Source organism: Pezoporus flaviventris, unplaced genomic scaffold (assembly GCF_033815535.1).
Source record: "Pezoporus flaviventris isolate CSIRO_AGI_PZ_B2104156 unplaced genomic scaffold, CSIRO_AGI_Pfla_v1 ptg000041l, whole genome shotgun sequence".
Classification (NCBI taxonomy): Eukaryota; Metazoa; Chordata; class Aves; order Psittaciformes; family Psittacidae; genus Pezoporus; species Pezoporus flaviventris.
Window position 1 is genome coordinate 11919123 of NW_026892589.1, and position 21150 is coordinate 11940272.

The window sequence follows — 21150 nt, forward strand, 5'->3', positions numbered from 1 at the left end:
ACTCACCTCTCCCTGTCGAGGATGGTCGTGAACTCTGCTCATAGGCCTGACAGGTTAACTCTTTTCAGCTCCAGGTATCAAAACCATCACTTTCTTGTCCCGATTGTATAGAGCTGCTTATGTGCCTTTAGCGTTAGCTATAGCACACACAGACTGTCCTTTATTGTGCCTCTATTTGAAGCACTAGAGGGTAATAACGAAGGTATCAGCCACCATTTGAATTGTTCTTCTCATCTCTGGACAGGCTTCTCTCATCTTCTAGCATCTAAAGCATCACTGATTAATCTGTATGACTTAAAGTCGGTTTAATTAACATTGCTTTGTCTTTAAATAGCTTAGCCTAAATCTGTCTAATCCATTATTGGTTATTTTAATCCTTTTTAGGTTTGCCTAACGAGAAAATAAGTAAACTTGCATAAAACTGAGCGAGCAGCACAGAGCGTTTTAAGCAGGTTTCATGAGCGCCTACACTTCCATTTGTGTGTGCTTCAATTTTATGCTAAAATTCTCACACGTTTTCATATTCTTACACACCTAGGAAAATATTTTAATGGAATAATGTCTTTTTCAGCAAGAATCCGTCAGCCTGAGGGCCGAACTGCTAAAACATCTCCCCAAATGTCAAAGCAAGTGTAAGCAGTCACTGGGTTTTCAGGCAGAATTAGCTCTTTGCGGCAGAAAACGTCGCTTTAGCCACTTTTAAGGTATTTGTGAGGGAAAACTCATGCGCCAGCGCACTGCACACGTGTGGCATTGCCAGGCTACTCAGCAGGGATGGCCCTCAGCACAGCACCGCTGTCACCCCTCGATCCCCTCAGGGAGCTGCTTCTGTGAGGGGGACACCGGCGAGCCGTGTGCCTACGAGGGAACGGGGGGTCTGTAGGCATCCCGCAGACGGGGAGGCACCGACCCCGCCGCAGAGCCAGAGCCCTGCAGTGCTTTCACAAGGACAGCGGCGCCCGCCACAGCGGCCTGGAACCAAGGGGGGGCCGCGTCCAGCGGCGGGAGCAGGCTCCGACACCATCCCTTACTCCTCAGGCGCCGGGGTCCGCCCGCCACTGCCGCGCGCCGCCTCAGGCGGATGGCGCAATGCGCATGCGCCACCTCTTGTTCCTTCCTTCCCCACCGCGCACAGACACAAGGCGCGTCATCACGATACCCCGAGAAGAGCGAGCTCTCGCGAGAGCGCCGCCTGTCGCGTCCTCGCGGCAGCCGCCATCTTGGAGGAGCCGGGGATCACGTGACCGCTCGCAGCCCCGTTCGCCTCCGCCTTCCCCTCCCCCACCCAACCGGGAACCGGGCCCAAGCCGCCAGCCTCGAGTCCGGTCCGCCGCCATCGGCCCCGAGGCAGCGCCCGCCCGCGGGGGACGTCGCGCTCTGAGGACGGTGGATACGCCGGGTGTCGGGGAGCTGTTGGGCAGGGAGGAACGAGGAGCGGCATGTCACGTGACGGGGTCGGGGGGAGCGTGCGCCACACTCCGGTGGCGGCGGCAGCAGCGGGGGGGGGGAGGAGGGGGGCGAGGGGGGAGAAACGGGGGGTGAAAGGAGGGGGGGGGTTGGGCGCGAGACGGTGGCGGCGGCCACGTGATTGGGGGAGGCCAGCGTGGAGGGGCCGCGCATCACGTGGGGCGAAGCGCGCGCCAGCGGCGGGCGGTGGCCGGCATCACGTGGGGAGGGGTGCGGCGCGTCGTTGGGGGGGGGGAGAGGAGGAGGTGCGGCGTGGGTCACGTGGTGCGGCGCGGCGGGCGGCCTTCAGCCCCGCTCCCCCCCCTCCCCCTCCCTGTGAGAGGGGAGGGAGGGCAAAGATGGCGGCCGTGAGTTAGAGAGCGGCGGGCGGCGGCGCCAGCGGCGGACACTTCTAGGAGCGGCCGCGGGAGGACCGGGAGCGACCGAGAGAGAGTGAGTGAGTGCTGCTCCGCCCTGCCGCTTGGCTGCGGGGCTGCTCGGCCGCCTCAGGCCGCTCCCTGCGCGGCGGGTTCCCTGCGGCGCCCCCGGGGGTTCTCTCTCCTCAGACGCCGCTGCGCACCGGGCCCCGCGGTGTGTGTGTGTGTGAGGGGGGTGCTGCGGGAAGGGGAAGCCGCCGTGTCGGCCGTGGGCTCCGCGTCTCTCTTGGCCCCTCACGCTGGGGCGGGCCGCACGGCCGCCCCCGCCGGGGGTCCCCGGTGGGCCCGGTGCGGCGCGGTGAGGCGGGGGAAGGAGCCGCTGGCCCGGCTGGGCCGTCGCTTGCTTGCGAGTCGGATAAACTTTGTGCCCGAGGCCGTGTGGGGAGCGGTGGGGTCGCCTGGGCGGGCAGCGGAGCCCCCTTGGCTGTGGGGAAGCGTTTCGGTAGCGGCTGGCGACGCGGGGGTGGGGGGCGGCTGTGGGGCTGGGCTCGCTCCCCCGCCCTGCTCGGGTAAAATGGCATCGGGACGGCGGCGTCTCCCCGCCGGGTCCGCGGCGCTCGCCTTTGTGCGGGCTTTCAGCGGCGGGGGTAATTGTTAACGTTTGAAATGGAGCCGCTCTGGTGAAACGAGGCGGGGTGCGTGTGTGTGTGTGTGGGGGGGTGATTTATGGTGCTGGAGTGGCTCTAAAGGCTGCCGTGAGCCTCAACCCCATCGCCCTTCTCCGGGATCCCAGCGTTGTTAAAGGGATCTTTAAAGAGATGAAGGGTTGAAAACAAAAAGTCGCGCATGGGACACAATTACGCAGCCAATTCTCGCCCAACCCGGAAGTTTATGTCGGTAACACGTGTTGGTGGGGAAGGTGGCGAGGCCGGGAACCGGGACCCTCCCGCTGCCTTCCCGCGGGGCTGGCGCGCCCGGCCGGAGCCCCGCAGCTCCCGGTGGGGCTGAAAGCCGCAGCGACAGACCCGGCCTCAAAGTCCAGTGATTCTTAACGAGCGCACCTCAAACAGAGGTTGCTAGGGTGAGTAATTGTTTAACATAAAAATGCCCTTACAGTCTGAAGGGGAAGAGGCCTTGTGGGGTTTCTGTCTGTCTTTTTATCGGTTGTTCCATTGTTATTTTTAGCTGAGCAGGTTCCACACTGTCTTTGGGGGTATAAATTACAACTCTTGGACTTTCTAGCAGGTATTCGTAGGCTGGTTTTAGATGTTTGATATCTGCTAAAGATCAGGCCAATCGTTTAAATGCTTAAAAAGGTTGAATTGATGAATTAGATAACTTCAGATTGTATTGTTTATTCAAGCTAATAATTCTTTTAATTACCTTTTTTTTTCCCCATTACTTGCTCTGGAGTTAAGAACTCAGTGATGCACTGATTGGCTTTATAGAGTGTGTAGGTTGCTTCTGTATTAAAATTAATTAAATGCATGCATGAATGTTTTGCAAGCTTTTTTGCCCCCCTTAAATTGAAAAGCCATAGTTGATGATGTAAAGCAAATAATTTGCTAGGGCAGAAGTGGTGTAACAGCATGACATTTGAACTGGTTTCCTAGATCTTACTGGTGTGATATGTTACTTCTGAATGCCATTATAGTCTTTAAAATGCGGGCAGTTTGTCTTGTTATCCAGACAAATTCTTTGATGTCAGAACTGAACAACAGCTATTTGAGAAGCTATTGAAATGGGCAGCAAGTATGGTTAATGTGTTTCTTGTTCCTCGAGATACACCTAGAAGTGACTCCCGGGCCAAAATCGAGGGAGGGTAAAAGTGCTCAGATACCGCTGCTGCCTCTTCTGGGTTTTATTTCATAAAAGCCTTCACTATAGCATAAATTTTGACCTCCAGCCATTTAGTCTGAAGGCTGATTTTTAGCCAAATCATTACATTTCACATTTTAAAAGCTTCTCAGTTTCCCATTTTCAGTCTGTATATCCTGACTGCTGTGAATTTCATAGACTAGTTGTAAGAGAGCTTTGAGGCAGAGCTGAGTCCTGCAGCATCCTGAACGACCTCGTGTCCTTACACGCGATGACTTCAGAGAGGTGGCCAGCGTGTGCAAAACTGTTGTGTGTTTTACAGGGTTTTGTGTATCAAAAGTAAACTTTGTACATTCAAATGCCATGTTAACTATTAGGCTTGAGGGTAAGGCCTGTAAGGATGGGTGAGTTCAGTCATTAGTGCCTTACTCTATGGTTGGATGGTGACTTGGAAAGGACCAGAAGGGAATGGGTTGGCTTTTTTCCTATTTTATTGTTTCCTAGGTTGCCTTCTGGAGCCAAAAGCTGCAAGATGAGCAGAACCCATCTGGATATCCAGAGAATCCTGTTGTGTGGGATTAGGGGTTAGCAGCCCTGACACCTCTGTTGTGAGAGGCTATGAATGTAGATGGGGAATTTTTTAGGTTAATAGTAGCTTGTGGTTCAGGCAGAAAGCTGGTGGGGTCATACCTGTCTTTTCTCTACAACTTCAGTATTTGTGTGGTATTTTAAGTGGCTTCCAGTGTAGTTCAAGTGACATGTATCCCTCAGAAAGCCAGTGGGAAAATCCCTCCCAGTAAAAGGAGAAACAGGAATTGCCAAACTGCATTGGTCCCATTTAAACCCACATTTGCATGTTGGGTGTGCCACAGAGGCCAGATGTCCAAAGGGTTTGGAAATAGCTGTGCCTGGTTGATTGTGATTGATTTGAGCTAAGCTGTGATGTTAGAGTTGATGATGAGTTTTAGATAAGCACATTAGGTATACAGTGTTACAACATGTAACTCTCACCCCTACAAAGCAAAAGCTTTTTCATTGTTTAGGATTCTGCCATTATTTTCCTTGGGGGAAATGGAGGGTGGGTTGCTTAGCATGTGCTTTAGAATCCCTTTTTGTTTTGTTTTTTCCTTCTTTGTACCAAAGCTAAAATGGAGGGAGGGAGAGAGTCAGGTTGGCATGGATACATGACATACTATTAAACATGGCATTTTGGTTTTGTGTCTTTAAATCAGAAGCTATTTACATAACGTGCAGTGGTAGCAAAGCTGTCTTTATCAAAGTTTTAGGCTATATTCTGCAGCAGAAGAGCACCTTATAGAAATGCTTGATGCATTGTGATAGCCCTTCTTGAAATGGCAGCAGTTTATATGATTGATACAAAAGAAACTGAAATATTGCTACTGCTGGAATTCTAGAAATATATATTTTTTGTTAGCTGTATCTAACAGGTCGAATCTTGCTCAGTGACATTGGGCAGCCCGACTAAACATAGACAACCTTATCTGCAAGATTCTGCATGCTCACAACAGTCCTTGGATTGGTGAAATGCTTAGGGAACAGCTTGTAATATTCACAACTTTTTTATAAGTAATTTCTTTGGAGATTTTAAAGATGTGGCAAACAGGTCCTTATATAGTATTGCCAAAGCTGAGCTGCAGAGCTTGATAAAGTCGCTTTCACTTGTGTTAACTGAGGAGCCTCCTACCTTGTAAGATTATGGAGCTGTTTCAGCTTGATAACGCTTTAGGCTTGACTAGCATATGTCACAAAAAATAAACTGACCTATCACAGTGCAGCTTTGCCTGTATTTACTTATTTCTCCGCATTGAATTTCCTTACTGCATGAAAATTGGGGATAGGCAGCCGTGGGGCTTGGAAGTTCCACAAAGCCTAAAATTGGTATGAAGTATTCAGTGACTTATAATGTAAAAATTCTAGAAGTCCCGAATTCCTTTTGTTCCAGTTTCAAACAATGCAGCTTTGTTCCTAGTGTACAGAAACAAAATAAGTGAAACTAGTCAAACTTCCATTGTCCAGACTGTCTGACACAAATAAACTATTGCTGCTGTTCTACTTGCTTTTTACTGGATTGTTAACAATTGCTAAGCTTTAAGACTGTTAAATTTGGGGTTAGTGTGAGAGATGCAGCTGGGGGATTTCTCACGTGAAGAGAGCCATGCTAGGAAAGGGATGCTTCTAAGCTGAAGATAGTAATTCTGGAATTGTAGGAATTCCTACACTAATTTCTATCACTCAGTACCTCATGAAAGCTGAAATGAGCAATTAAATTATTACTGCTACAAATACTTTTTTTCTGAGCTTGGTGAAACAATCTCAGGCTATCCGTGGCGGTTTTAAAGATTAAAAACATGGAGTTCAGTATTATCATAGCGATGTTAAACTTGAAACACAGTTGTTGGGTTGTGGCACTGTTTTAGGATGGTTAGGGAGGATGTGTTTTTGTGTGCTGTTGGTGTGGTTTTTTCTAGCCTTGGTTTTGTTTTGAGTCTCAACTTCATAGGAAAGCCTTCACATATTGCAAGGGTAGGCTAGAAGTTAGCTTGAGTAATTTTTTTTGGTGCTAGCTCTCTTTTAAGTAAGCACCCCAAATTTGTCTTTCCATGCCTTTATTCAGTAGAGCCGCTTATCTCTCAACCAAGTTTTAATCATATCTTCTCTTAGAGCTGGTGTCATCAAAACTACATACAGACTAAAACACTTCGTAACTGGCATTTTTTCCCTGGTACATTTGGACAGGCTTGTTTATTTGACCATGTAGAGCAAAGGTGTTGCACTGTATGGAAGAGCGCTCATGCCCCCTTCCCAAATGGACACTGTAGGGTTGTGAACATGAAGTGTTTTGGAGCTGCTGTTTTGAAGGGGTAACCTGTCTTAATTCACCTTTTGTGGACAAATTAATCTGAATGCTCTGAAGTTCCTAACACCAAATGTACTGATGAGCTAAAACTCCATCTGCAGACTTAATCTTTCTAAACTCACCTGTTCCTAATCAGCAAACAATGCTGTAAGCTTCTAAACTTAGCTATGAGCCTTGCTGTTAATATTTCAGTCTGAAAATTAAGGATTTATCCTACAGAATTAATATATATGTGAGATCCCCTTGTTTTGAGATGAGGCACTTAATCCTTCTGCAAGGTAGAGCTGACAGTCTGTTCTTACTCATTTTTTATGACCCATTCAAGGTTCTAGGAGATAGACTAGTGGGAGGTGACATGCTTTGAAGGAGCTGCCATGTTAATTAAATCTGCTAGATGTCTTTATTTCTTAATATCTTCTGTGTCTGATAAATTGGCAGAATGGTCTGGTTTGTAATTACGTGATCACCTCAAATGCCTTTAAAAAAGTAGAATCTAGTTTTGACACAGCAAGCGGTGTTCAGTGGGATTGCGTGTGGCCAGTAGCAGTCCCACCAGTTACTGCTTGTTGCTTCGCTATTCTTCTGGGTAGTGCAATCTTTTGATGCTTCAAAATACATCTTCCCCGTGTCTCAGTACCTTACATCCACTGCTACAGTTGTGGTGCCACCATTTTGGTATTAGTCCACTGAAAGAAGGTTTCTCCCTATTATTGCACAGACTAAAACTAGGAAGAATAAGAATTATGTGCCTGAGGCTTAACTTAGCACATTTGGCAGAACAGGTAATTCTTGTAATGAATTATGTGTGTGACCAAGCAGCTGAATGTGGCTTAGCTGTACATGTAAAGGAGGACAAGCAAGTGAATGCTGATTTGGAGCCTGTGAGTGAGTGTATCTAAAGTGCCAATAAATATTTTTGTCCTCTTGCCTCCTCTAGAATAGGTGTTCATCTTTGTTACGTTTTGGTGTTTTGTTACCAGTGGATGTTACAGGGGGTGTAGAGGAGAAGGGAAATAAATCTCTATTGAGGTATAGAATATGTAAGCAACAGCTCAAGTTATGTGGTCTCATGTAATTTTTGTCTTGGTACTAACACAAATGGACTTCCTTCTCAAGGAAGCAAAATATGTTCTGTCTTAATCTGAAAACAGAGTATTTGGCTTTTTTAACAAGGTTTTACACTGTCTAGAATAGCTTTTGAAGTTAATTTTGCTCGTCCTACACATAAAGGAGTCTGTGACCTGATGTTAGTGTCCTATTTAATATGTAGTTAACATACTACAATAATGGAACATTGGTTCTTTCCACTATGCAAAACAAAATTTCTCATATGAATGAATTACTACCTAATGTAATGGCAAGCAAGAAAGAAAAGCTTTCCTTATAAGCTTTTTTATCACTAACTTGTTGTTACAAGATAAACTAAATGAGTTTTAATTGTGCTTCCCTCGTGCAGTGTGTTTCACTGACAAAGACTCTGGCATTAGCATAATACAGTCTCATCGTTTCTGCCTCTTGTAGTTCTTGTAAGGCTCAAAAGCGTGGTGCAGCAAAGACCAGAAAAGGTTTATTTTTTCTTTTTAAGTTTATGGGTATGATAGCATCTTCTGCAGTAAACTGCTTAATTCTTCCTGCTTCTGAATATGGTGGGTATATTGAAAAGATTTAAAAAACAAAGTAGAGGGAAAATCTCCAAATGAACAAAAGAGCCAGAACAAATCTGGAAAGTGAAACTGCATGTACAGGAGAGCACATCGTGTACGCCCTTAAATGCAGGAAGGGGAACCTCAATTGTGAGTATGTGTGTGTGCACAAAGTCAGAACGAAATGTAACTGGTATTTGTGGTTCTAATTCTTTTAGAGATGGTGGAGCCAGGACAAGATCTGTTGCTTGCTGCTTTGAGTGAGAGTGGAATCAGTCCAAATGACCTGTTTGATATCGACTCTCCGGACATGGTTCTTGCAACTCCAGCACCAACTCCAGCTGTTCAGCAGGTTAAAACAAGAACATAGGTGTTAGCTATAGGACCGAAGAGCTTCTACCTGATATACTGAGGGGGGCTGGAGGGATATCCATGGCAAATAGTTAATGAATGTGGAGTTTTCATAAACTTCTTGCTTCATAGTACTGAGGTTGGGAAATGACTTGTTAATTAATTTTAAACTTTTATAAGAAAAAAGCAATCTAAAGTGCACTGTTTACGTCAGTATAAACATAAATATACTTAACTTCTCAGCCTTAAAGGGTGGCCTGCTGTCATGTAGCCATGGAGAACTCTAACATCACTGGAGTCTAACTGCTCTCTTATGAAATGTGTGAAAAAAGTGTAATACAATACAGTGTTTAAGCTCCATGACAGCACTCGGTTATTTCATAATTGACTGTTTCAGCCACAGAGTGGGAGCAGCAGTACGCTTAACAGTGATATTACAAAACTAATTACATTTTTACAGCAGTTAACTAACAAAGTGTTGTACGTTTAACTTCTCTGGATGGGAATTTGACCTCTTGCTGATCTTTATTTTCAGTGAAGCCTTTGTTAATGGGCACAGTTGAGAACTTCCCTGTTCTGTGGGTGGATATTTACTCTTAAGTTTTTTTTTCCCTGCTAATATTAAAGTTTCCTGATGCTTACTTTCTTTCCTCTGCAGTCAGTGCCACTTAGTGCTTTAGAACTAGGCTTGGAGACTGAGGCCACAGCTGCTGTGAAGCAAGAACCAGAGACTGTATCGACTCCAGCCTTATTAAATGTTCGGGTAAGGACTGGTACTTCAAGGTTTTACATGTGTTATTGTGGTGGGTTAACCTTGGTGGGACGTCAGGTGCTCTTTCACTCCCCCGTCCTCAGCTGGATGGGGGAAAAATGATGCAAGACTTGTGGGCTGAGGTATGGACAGGGAGATCAGCAGTTAGTGTCACAGTCAAAACAGACTTGACTTGGGAAAATCAAAAATTCATTGCCAGTTATCACTGGAGTAGGATAATGAGAGCTCTGTCTGTGCTGCTGCTTGCTCCTCATGCTCATTCCCTGCTGCAGCAGCTCCTTCACGAACTTTTCCAACATGGATCATTCTCCCAGACTGCAGTTCTCCACAAACTGCCTCATTGTGGACCCTTCCCATGGCGCACAGTCCTTCAGGAACAGACTGTTCCAATGTGGGTCCCTCCATTTCCTGCCAGAAAACCTGCCCCTCTCCATAGGGTCATGATGTGCCTGAAGGATGTGCATCTGCTCTGGCATGGGGCCCTCCATGAGCTGCAGGTGGACAGCCTGGAGCACCTCCTTTCCTCCTTCCTCATTGACGCTGGAGCCTGCAGTTTTCTTGCATACTCTCACTCTTCTCCCAGTTGTTGATTGCACTGTGGTTCTTCCTCCCTTCTTAAATATGCGCTGTGGCTTAGACCCAGCTGATAACTGAGCACCACGCAGCCGCTCACTCACAACCCCCCTTCTTCCTTCTGGGCAGGGTGGGGAGGAGAACCAAAAGAATGTAAATCCCATGGGTTGAGATGACAGTTTAATAACTAAAGAGCTATATACTACTACTACTACTAATAATAAGTGAAATAACACGGGGATAGAATATAAAACTAAGAGAGAAAAGTCAAAAAACCCAATAAACACAAGTGATGCACAATACAATTGCTCAGCACCCACCAATGTCTGGCCTGAGCAGCAATCGGTCCCTTCTGGGTAACTCCCCCCAGTTTCTATACCAAGCATGACAAGCTATGGTGTGAAATACCCCTCTGGCTAGTTTGGGTCAGGTCGCTGTTCCCTCTTGGCTTCTTCCTGCACCTCCTCACTGGTAGGGCATGAGAGATTGAAAAGTCCTTGATGGGGATAAGCACTGCTCAGCAACAACTAAAACATGGGTGTCTTATCAGCATGTTCTCACACTAAAGCCAAAACACTGTACTAGCTATGATGGGTTCAGCCTTGACCAGCTGTGGGTTCATCTTACAGAAGGCTGGAACTGGCTCTATTGGATGTGGGGGAGGCTTCTGGCATCTTCTCACAGAAGCCACCCCTGCAACCTAACCTTGCCACATAAACCCAATACAGTGTATTAGTAAAATGTAATGAGAGAGGTGGGACTGTAAAGTGGCAGTTAGCCATCATCTCAATTCTGCTTGTACTGAGACTGTGAAAGCTTAGCAATTGTGCAGATAGTGTATGTATTTGAAACTCTCAGCATAGGGGCCCTGTACCTGCAGTAGTCATGTCTTGTACCTAGACAATGAATCCTTCATCCTATTTTATATTTCCTTTAAAATGTGCTAAATGTGCAAAACCACGTATGGCAGTGTATTGATAGACACTTCTTGCTCAAACTGTTGCACCACAAGATAATTACTCGTAACATCTTCAGCATGTTATGTGAAGGCATTTCTTATTACAAGTGTTTTAAAAACTGGTGACTTCTTGTCCTCTAGATGAAGGGCTACTAAAGTCTGCTCTTTTTCACTGTCTTCTGAAAATTTCCCTGTTGTTTTTTGTTGCTAGCAACCACCATCCACCACAACCTTTGTGCTGAATCAAATAAATCAGCTTCCAACTTTGGGGACTACGCTAGTGATGACAAAAACAACACCTGTTACAACTACAAGGCAGACTATCACTGTAGCAAAAATCATTCAGACCAGCACAACTACTCGTCCCTCGGTTGCAGCACCAGCAGTTCGCAATGCCTTGACCACTGCACCTTCAAAGGACCAGATTCAGCTGAAAGATCTGCTAAAGAACAATAGTCTTAATGAACTCATGAAGTTGAAGCCACCTCCTAATATTGCCCAGCCAGTAGCAACTGCAGCAAGTGAGTTTTTCTTTTAACTCATATTTTTTTAGACAAACAGTGAAATAACAGAATGTGAAGGTCTTTGCACATCTTGTATTTTCATTGAGGAGTAGAATATCACAGTAAAATTAAATGATCCAGAAAACCTGATAAATTCTGTTCTAACTGGAATACTGTTAGCATTCAGGGTGAAGTAATACAGAAAGGCTTTTAAAAATAACTAAGCTCTTGATTTACTGTAAGGAATGAGGAAGATTTACATTTTTAGACTGCAGTTGGCAAATTGGTAAAATTAATTTGTGAACATTACTGAAGTTGATGTAGCTATCTTGAGTCTACATCACTTTCTGTTCTACTGGATAGTTGCTGTGGAACTATGACAAATTAGTACTTTTTTCCACTCTCTCCAAGATATACTGATCTTATAGGCGGGATTGGAAGTAACCTATTTTTCCATATGCAGATAGAGCATGCAGTAGATGAAGCTGTCTGTTAGGGCTGAAACAAAAAGAAGGATGTGCCTCCATTGCATGATTGGCAAAATTGAGACCCCAACTGAAGCTGGGGTGGGGGGTGAAGGAGTGAGGAAGAGGAGGGGGAGAAGGTTTTATAGGGCTGACTTCCCCCTTGCTGCTTAATGAAAACTCCCAGGAGCAATAAGTAGTAGGTAACAGCACAGTAGCTGTTGTAGTGGCACAGCTGCAGAAAGTAGTTGAATCTGTAGCTTCTGTATTAAGTGAAAAGGAGGCGTGCAACTTCTAGAACTGCATTTCTATTCTTTGTGTCCTTGTGTTTCTGGATCTTTCTTTGTGGTTACAAAACCCCAAATGCATGTAGAAATTTCAAGGGCAGATGAGCTCTTGGAAGGCACCATGGTCTTTTCACATAATTCAGGCAGCAGGAGTTCTAGATTGTAAAATTTTAAGAAGTTAAATCATGCAGCTTCTTTGAGGGGAACTTTATTTGTGCAGTTGTCTTAATTGTTTGTTAGGGACAGTTATGCTAAGTTTATTACATGCATTGACTCTCAGTGTGATGGAAATTTGACAGCTGCTCTCAATGTTTTACATCTACCCTTGTGTAAATTGTTTCAGTTCTGTATAAGCCCTGTTGCCAGATGCTTCCAAATGTGACAGAGGACTGGGAAGTTAATAAATTGTCTTCTTGAAAGATCCTGCTATAAACTTTAAACAACTGAGTCCAAAGTGTTGACTTTTTGTTTTACAGATATAACTGTAGTTTGTCCTGAGGTGGTAAATGCCACTCGATCAGGTAATCTCATTTCTGTTGAAACACTGGACTTTCTGGTTTGTTATGAAACTTCGAAGGCTCACAAGATGGAGTATTTCTAAGTGTTTTGTATAGATTTGGTCAAAGTCAGAATTATTTCAGTATTGAAACTAACACAACTGGTCCCAATGTCGCTGTTGGATGCAGTGGTATTGCATGGGAAGCTTCTTCAGTCAAAGAAACAGGATTTATCTCCTTGCCGAGATACTTTTTAATCTGGACAAAAATAGTAGCACACTGATGCTTTAAGAACACAATAGATGTTTTAAATTCCTCTTACTGTTTATTAATAGAGAAGAATGTGAATTGGAGTCAATGTTTGGAGGCAGTTCCTATAAAACGCAGCTTTTCTTTTGTAGCTGATTTAAGCAATGGTGCCGTGAAGAAGGAGGCTTCCACAAAAGAGGTAGCAAGAATATGGATAAATGATATTAAAATGAGAAGTTTTTCCCCTACTATGGTAAGTAGTACAAATAGTTAATTTGCCAAATGTATATTTTACTGACCACAACCCCCTATGACTAATTTTGGTAGTTACTCATATCTGCCTTTTCTGTGGTGAAGTTGCTGAGTGCATCTGTTTGTTCATAAGGTAAGTTTCTCCACTGGATGAATACTTGGCTAAATGATTAAAACTAACAGCTGTGTAGAGCTGACTATCTGTATAATAAATGACAATTCCAAGAAATTACTGTCCTTAACAGGACCTCATTTTGTGGATAAAAGGTGTGCTCAGTGCAAGCTGATAAGCCTATCACTTTGTGGTTTAAGACATTCTCTTTTAAAATATCCCTATTCATGTAACTAGAAATGAGGAAGTCAGAAGACTTTCTCTAGCATGGCTGACCTGGTCAGTTTAAGATGTAATTTGAGCATAAATACTTTAAAATACAAACTTATTGATCAAGGTGATAATATGAAATGGGTAACACTCGGATTTCAGAGTACTGGATAGAACTGTGGTTATTGTAACTATTCCCTGAAGTTGTGAAGTTGCGTAATGAATGTAGAATGGGAGCACTTGAAAGTTGGGTTTTGGCCATTAACTATTGGTGTTTGCAAGGCAGTTTTCTTTAAGTCAGTTCGGATTTAATATGCTGTAAGAAGTGTTTCTTTTCACTCTGCTTATGTGAGTTTGGAATACTTTCCTCCCCTTGTAAAGGAAAGGAAGTTCTCTGCCTGTGTGTCTTCAGAGGGTTGTTCAGAGTGTAGTATCTGCAGTTGGGTCTGTAGTTTTCCCAGCTGCTCACTGGTTCACAAAGTACGTGTGTTAAAACATTCAAGTGCAAGTTTGTGCTCATTTCATATGTTAATTCCCAGAATATAGAGTATGAGCCATGTGCTGTTTGACTAATGCAGGTATTTCTCTGTTGTAGAAAGTGCCAGCAGTAAAAGAAGAGGAGGAACCCGAGGAAGAAGATGAAGAAGAAATGGGCCATGCAGAAACTTACGCTGAGTATATGCCAATAAAACGTACGACCTCATGGTTTTTTACGTCAAAAGGCTGAAATGTTTTGTGAGCTAATTTGTTGCTAACTCTTCTGTAGTTACTAGCACCAAAAACCAGATAGATCAATATCTGAATGAAATGAAAATGACCTGAATTTGTTGTGGGTTTTCCTAGATTTTTATAGTGCTTTGTTTTGGAAGGAATACAGATTTCTTTAATAGAAAAAAAAGTGTTCTTTAGCGTATCTTGGAGCAGTACTTGTTTCAGAAACATGACTTGTGAGCTCTTTCTTTACCTATGTGAAGATGGTTTGTGCCTCAGCAGAGGAAATTTTGCAAAGGGATTAAGTGGTCACTTAAGAATCTAGTTTGAGTTTTCTGGTGTAACACCACCCTAAGCACATTCTTCCTGCATTGTTCCTGACTGACTTTAGAGCTGTTTAAACAAAAAAGTGAATATTTTACTGCTGTTAATGGCCATCTCTTTATTTTTCCTCCTCTTTTATTGTAATCAGTGACAAAAAGCTGTTATCTTGTTTCCTGGGTACATGGCTGACCTACAGTAAAAACAAGGCAAAAAACTTTGCATGGAGTTTGTAGCTAAATGGTTAATTTTTATTGTCACTGGTGAGCTCTGTCAGCAATTAAACCATGTCTGGTCTAAATCTTTTCTCATACCGCTTAAAGCCAGCGCCATATACATAGTGTGAAGAATATTGCTTTTGTGATTCTGGCATCTTGAGGCTGCCTCTGGCCTTTTCAGAAGGCAAGGTTCAGACCATTTCTTCTCAAATATGTCACATACACAAATACTTTAATTTTCTGTTAACTGAATTTTACCTGATTTCATAAAACTTGGAGGAAGGTGGTGAAAGTAGAAACAAATTTAAGATAGCAGTTCTTCAGATTCAGGTTTGAGAACTCCTCTATGTGATGCAGCTTAACTGTTGACAAACTGTTGCACCAAAATATGGTGGTTATTGCCTTTGCAACAGACAGTTGTAATTTGTTTTGGTAAATATAATACCAGTTTTCATCTTCTCCCTTCTTTCCTCTTTTCAACCAGTAAAAATTGGTCTACGTCACCCTGACCCAGTAGTGGAAACCAGCTCGTTATCCAGCGTAACTCCTCCCGATGTGTGGTACCAGACATCAATCTCAGAAGAAACAATTGATAGTGGCTGGTTGTCAGCTCTGCAGCTTGAAGCAATCACTTACGCAGCCCAGGTATGGGAGACATTTGTACAGCTTAAAAGCTAACATAGAATTTAAGAAGAAAAACTGTTCTCTGACGAGTGCAGCTATGTCAGTTTTATAAGGAGATAAAGTAAGAAGAGCTTAAAGGTTTGAGTTGTATTAGAAGGCATCAGGTAAGCTTCAGATAAATGTGAGGCAATACACCTAGAAAAGCTTTGTCTAAGCCACTTCCATGATGCTGATCTCAGACTGCCTTAAAATTCAGGAAGGACCTCTTAGTCGTTACTTTTATTTCTCTGAAATAACTTAATGGCTGCAGTAGCAGCAGGTTAGGAAAGTCAACACTGGTATCACTGGGATGGGCATGGAGAACAAGATTGGGTGTTACTTTACTGCTGTGTTAAACTTCAGTGGGCCCGCATGAGAAGTTGTGCTTGCAGCACTGTGTCTGGGAGGAAGGTGGTGAAGTTAGAAGACAGCTAAAATGGTCACAGGAGGGAATAAGTCACCTCATGAGAAGACACTAATGAGGCTGGGGCACTTTGATCTAGAGAGGAGAAAAATTAAGAGGCATGAAATCTAGTTTTATATAACCAAGAAGGCAGTGGAATCCCACAGAACAAGAACAGCAGAACTTGGGGAAACTGCTAGGAAATTGATTTTAAAATTGATAGAAGAATACATCTTTATCATAGGCAGTGGATGTCTGGGTTTTGGTGCCACAAAAGGCTGTGGAGGGGCATATGAGTAGGTTAAAAAAAGGCACTCAGTGTAGTAGTAGACACTAAAAGAATTACAGATGTATACAGCAATTTTACAGCAGTTGTAGGTGCTAAGGGGAATAATGGATCACATAAAGCAGTCCATAAGCTCATACGCTCTCCCGAGATAAAATCCCTTCTTTCTGCTGTCAGGAGGCTCTTGGCTGGGTGGACCACTGGTCTCATCCAATAGGATGTTTCTATTGTTTGCCTATTTCTGACAATCCACAGTGATGCGTTCTGGAGAATGGGTACAAGTTTTTTGTTCTTTTCTCCTACAGCAACATGAAACATTCCTGCCCAATGGAGACAGAGCTGGATTCTTGATAGGTGATGGTGCTGGTGTAGGAAAAGGAAGGACCATAGCTGGAATAATCTATGAAAATTACTTGTTAGGCAGAAAAAGAGCAGTCTGGTAAGTGTGTCAGGATTTGTCAGAGCAGACGCTGTAGTGACTGTAGTACTTAAATTCAGTGTAATCTGACTTCTGACATGTAGCAAGTGCTTTCTGAACAACTGCTGTAACTTACAGAATACACGCTTTGTTTTCTATCTTCAGGTTTAGCGTGTCAAATGATCTGAAATACGATGCTGAAAGAGATTTGAGAGATATTGGAGCAAAAAACATATTGGTTCATTCATTAAACAAGGTGTGGAAACTTTTTACTATGTACAGTTGAGGCAAAACTTTAGGTACGCTTGTGTGACGAGTTGTGCATGTTGACTGTTCTAAGAGCAAGAATGTACTAATTTCAATACATTTGCTGTGTAGGTCTTGTTTGACAGGCTTTAATCTTGTGAAGAACCAAACAGTGCTTGAAGTTAATCATGTAAATAGGCCCTATTGTAGGATTAAGTCTTAGCATGTGTTTTCTAAAATACTGTTGAAGCCACTGTTGCTATTACTAGTATTTTCTGAAATATTCTTTAAATCTTTAGACTATGTAGCATTTGCATTTTTTCCTTTCTGTCTCCCAGCACACATTTTATATGTACTACATTTTGTGTGTAATACTTGAATAATAGGCTTCCTCGGTAACTTATTAAAGCAGCAGTGGCATGTGCAGTTATTTTTGGGGACTCTTCTCAGGATTAGCCACTTAAACTGTGAAGCGTGATTACTGGTTGAATTTACTGAACTTAAAGTTTGGTTTAAGTTAACACTTTTGCTTTGTGAAGTCTTAATTTCTAAAATACTAAAAAGCTTTATAAATAGTCATTTATGGTAGTAGCTATAAATACACTTGACCTATTAGCTCTGAAGCATGCATTGAAACTAAAATCTTAATTGTATTTAAGGACACCACGTAGTCAAAGAATGTGGCTGTTAATCTTTTTGAGGCCTCAGATCTAGTCTTCCATAAGTACGTATTTAAGTAAAGCCCTACATAACCCATTAACCACATCACCATATGCCAGCCAAGCCATCATCATGATGTAGGGATACAAGTGGTTCAAAGTGTACACACCTTTCTGTTAAGACCACCAGCATCCTTAATCACGTAGTAGGTAGGATCTCTTCTGAATAATTCCTGTTATTTCTTATCTTTTTATTGCAGTTCAAGTATGGGAAAATTTCTTCCAAACATAATGGAAGTGTGAAGAAAGGGGTCATCTTTGCTACCTACTCTTCTCTTATTGGTGAAAGTCAGTCTGGTGGTAAATACAAAACCAGATTAAAGCAGCTTCTGCACTGGTGCGGTGAAGACTTTGATGGAGTCGTATCCTTTATCTGGAGTTCAGTTGATTGTAACCAAATTGCTTTTTAAGCTCCCATCCCTAAAGATACTCTTATACTTTTATTTGCTGGTATTTTTAAGTGGTATTCTTTGTTCCTGACAGTAATTGATCGTGTGCACGCTCTGACATTAGACTTGAAGCTTTACAAACCTTGTGCCAAATCTGCTACCATCGTATTTTTGCCATGCAACTCTGATCCAAGAGTGAAGCTTCTGCTTTCTCTATAAAGAGCACATAAAATACAAGTGTGATATTTAAGAACTTTAAGCTTAGACTGAAATTTTCTCCAGTGAGCTCTTGTAATTCTGAGTATTGACCACATCTTAAAGAACTCAGGTGTTGGTAATTATGCTCTTAAGTACTTCCTAGCTAAATATTTTTCCCAAGGCATTTAGTGAAAAATATGACCAACATCTTTCTGAGTTTATCATTTACTGCTGCCACCTCCTGTGATTACCATATTTCTGGTTTAGCTGTGGGACCAAGTGTTTTCCTTAATTACAGTTCAGATTGTATTCGATGAGTGTCATAAAGCAAAGAATCTGTGTCCTGTTGGTTCCTCCAAACCAACAAAAACAGGTCTGGCTGTATTGGAACTTCAGAATAAACTTCCGAAAGCCAGGGTTGTTTATGCCAGTGCCACAGGTATGTACTACTTGGTTTGCATTTAATGTCTCTGTATGCTTTTAATGGCACCGGTACTGAGTGTGTTCTTCTTCTAGGTGCATCTGAGCCAAGAAACATGGCATATATGAACCGTCTTGGAATATGGGGTGAAGGAACTCCTTTTAGGGAATTCAGTGATTTTATTCAGGCTGTTGAAAGAAGGTAATGTTTCAAAGAGCTACAGCAAGAACACATATGGTTGACTATGCTTTCCAGTTTCTTTGTCTTCACTCACTCCTAGTCCTCTACAAACTTGTCCTGTCACGTAATAACTTTGCATTTCTGCTAGATTTAGAAGCTAGAATCAATTTATGTTATGTAGTGAAAAATGGGGTGTTTCTCAAGCACTTAGAAAAGTTTGAGATCTTTAGAGGCTTGCTGGGAAAATAGCCCTCTTAAAATGTGGGTGTTATACCGTGAATCACGTTGTATGTACTGAGTATGCTCAGTTGATGTTTCACTATATGCGGAAGCCCTCTAATGCTTATGCATTCAGCTTAGGCAGTTGAACAGGAAGAAGTCTTGCTCTTATGTTTTCTGGCATAAGAACTTAGTTCAGGAAGATTATGCATGCTGTTGCAAGGTGCTTTGTATTTCAGAGCTTATTAAAAGAACTAAATGTGAGAGGGCAATAGAAAATGCAGCTGCTACATTCTTTTGTAGGTGAGCATCTTAATATATTGTGTTTTGCCTACTTAAAAAGAACTTTAAAAGCTTCAGAATGCTGCAGTAGAGCTTAGTATGCATCTTCTTGTGTAGCATCTACATGGTGCATGACTTTTCTAGGCTGTGCAAGTGTAGTCTCCACGTCATTACTGAGCACGTTTTAAATGAGCAATAATGAAAATACAGGCCCAAGCTTGTAAGTTAGCTCTGCAGTTGACTTTGTGCTCTCAAGGTACTGCTGAAGGTGTGTTGCTGTTGAAGAGGATTTAAGTTACCTACTAGCTTAATTATTTTCATACCACCATAAATCTGAATAACCTAATACAGTTTATTATTTTAAGTCTTCACTGGAGTTTATAAAATTGTAATGCCAGATTTTGTTACATATATATATTTGGACCAACAAAACTATCCAATTGCAGTTTAAGGTACTGTCTCCTAATGCATGCTGGGGGAAAAGTAACTACTGAGTATTTATACTTCTTGGGATACACTTAATAATCACAGGGCAGGGATATAGTTTTACGTGAAGGCTAAATTTCAAGTCTCCCTGACTGGATGTGTTTAACAAAGCAGTACTAATGATTTTGGAACATGTTCCTTCACATTTGTAAGCATGCTGTTTTCTTCTAAAGCACTTCAGTAATTTTGGTTTGTGGTTTTGTTTTGTTTTTTTTAAATCCTTGCTCTTGACAATTCTAATATTGACTTAATTTATTCCTTTATTTTAGAGGTGTCGGTGCCATGGAAATAGTTGCTATGGATATGAAGCTGAGAGGAATGTACATAGCAAGACAGTTGAGTTTTTCAGGTGTAACTTTCAAAATTGATGAAGTTCTGCTTTCACAGGAATATGTTAAAATGTACAATAAATCTGTGAAACTGGTAAGCATGCTCTTTTGAATTTGCTTTCTGTATCGAGTTCTGAGAGGTTGAAGTTACTTGGTTTAAACTTGATTGCTCCTGAAACAGCCTTTTGTGAGATAGGCATGGCATCTTCTTGTCTCAGTGTAAAGGTTTCTCCATTCAAGACTTGGCAAAAGCTGTTAATTCTTGTCCTGAGTTATGAAAGCTGCATCTTCCAGTATCTACCAAATCCACTGCCTTCTAGTAGTACTTCAGAGTTTGGTCATTGCAGCCTAAGATAAGGCTGCTCGCATATTAGTTGTATTTTTGTGCTACAGTCCTCCCCCCTTTATGCAACTGAGCTGAGAACAAGCTGCAAAAGGTTAGACAGGCTGTATGCTCTTCTTCATTGCAGTGGTATGGTGGAATGGTGCTTGTAGTTAAACAGTGCAGGGTGATAGTTTTAATCACGTGGCAGATCAAATCTAAAGCATTGAAGCTTTGATTCCCTTTTAATGTTTGCTCACCTGCAGGTTATGTTTTCATGTTGTTCTTTAATAGTTTTACCCATATGCTAAGCAGAATGTCTTTCTCTGGAGTGCACATTCATAGACATAGAATAAAAATAATTATTCCTTGGACAAAGGTTAAAATAAGCAGGGTCTTTACCTGCTTAAGAGGTGCTTAAGCATAACTTAATTCATGTTGTATGGCTACCAGAATAAAACTTTATCTTTGACAGGTATATAACAGCTTTAAAACAGCACGTTCTTATGGATGTTGTTTAGAAGAATTGCTAAGCTTGTGTCCAAGGCTTACTTTACCTAATCTGGAAACAATTGCTATAACACAGTGTTGTAGAAACGAAGGCAGTGGGGTTTTTCTCTTCTTGGGCTCTTGCTTTATGCTTAATTATGGGCACTGTTCTTTGCTTCCTTAACTGGAATGTATTCATGGAGAAACTGGATAATTAGAAAATACTGTGTATGTTTGCAGTGTTAGCAATGTAAATGTGTCTGCTTTTCATTATGAGAGTAATTATCTTCTGAATCTACTAAGCTTAGCTATGTTTTTTGTGAGCTTTGTTTGATGTATTCTGAGTTTCCTTGTCTTTCAGTCCCATAGCATTGTAACTTTAAACTCCTGTCTTTATTTGGCTATTGAACAGTGGACCTGTGTAGCCTTGAAATGTGACATGCAAAGCCATTAACATTTT

At 42.5% G+C, this 21150-nt stretch overlaps 1 protein-coding gene across 4 annotated transcripts in view; it reads left to right on the top strand.

The window, feature by feature from the left end:
* The first annotated feature begins 1717 nt into the window (after positions 1-1717).
* SBNO1 (strawberry notch homolog 1) overlaps positions 1718-21150 on the top strand; it is a 32058-nt gene continuing 12625 nt past the window's right edge. The window contains exons 1-15 of one of the 4 annotated variants that reach the window (XM_061466207.1): positions 1718-1899; positions 2628-2904; positions 8381-8514; positions 9172-9276; positions 11028-11337; positions 12547-12591; positions 12969-13069; positions 13986-14082; positions 15125-15285; positions 16298-16431; positions 16576-16666; positions 17576-17737; positions 18266-18401; positions 18479-18584; positions 19820-19973. In XM_061466207.1, the coding sequence (XP_061322191.1) occupies positions 8383-8514; positions 9172-9276; positions 11028-11337; positions 12547-12591; positions 12969-13069; positions 13986-14082; positions 15125-15285; positions 16298-16431; positions 16576-16666; positions 17576-17737; positions 18266-18401; positions 18479-18584; positions 19820-19973 (1734 nt within the window). In that variant the 5' untranslated portion in view covers positions 1718-1899; positions 2628-2904; positions 8381-8382. Of the gene's footprint in view, positions 1900-2331; positions 2905-8380; positions 8515-9171; positions 9277-11027; positions 11338-12546; positions 12592-12968; positions 13070-13985; positions 14083-15124; positions 15286-16297; positions 16432-16575; positions 16667-17575; positions 17738-18265; positions 18402-18478; positions 18585-19819; positions 19974-21150 lie in introns of those variants that run through there. The other 3 variants (XM_061466204.1, XM_061466206.1, XM_061466208.1) reach the window with 3 other exon arrangements.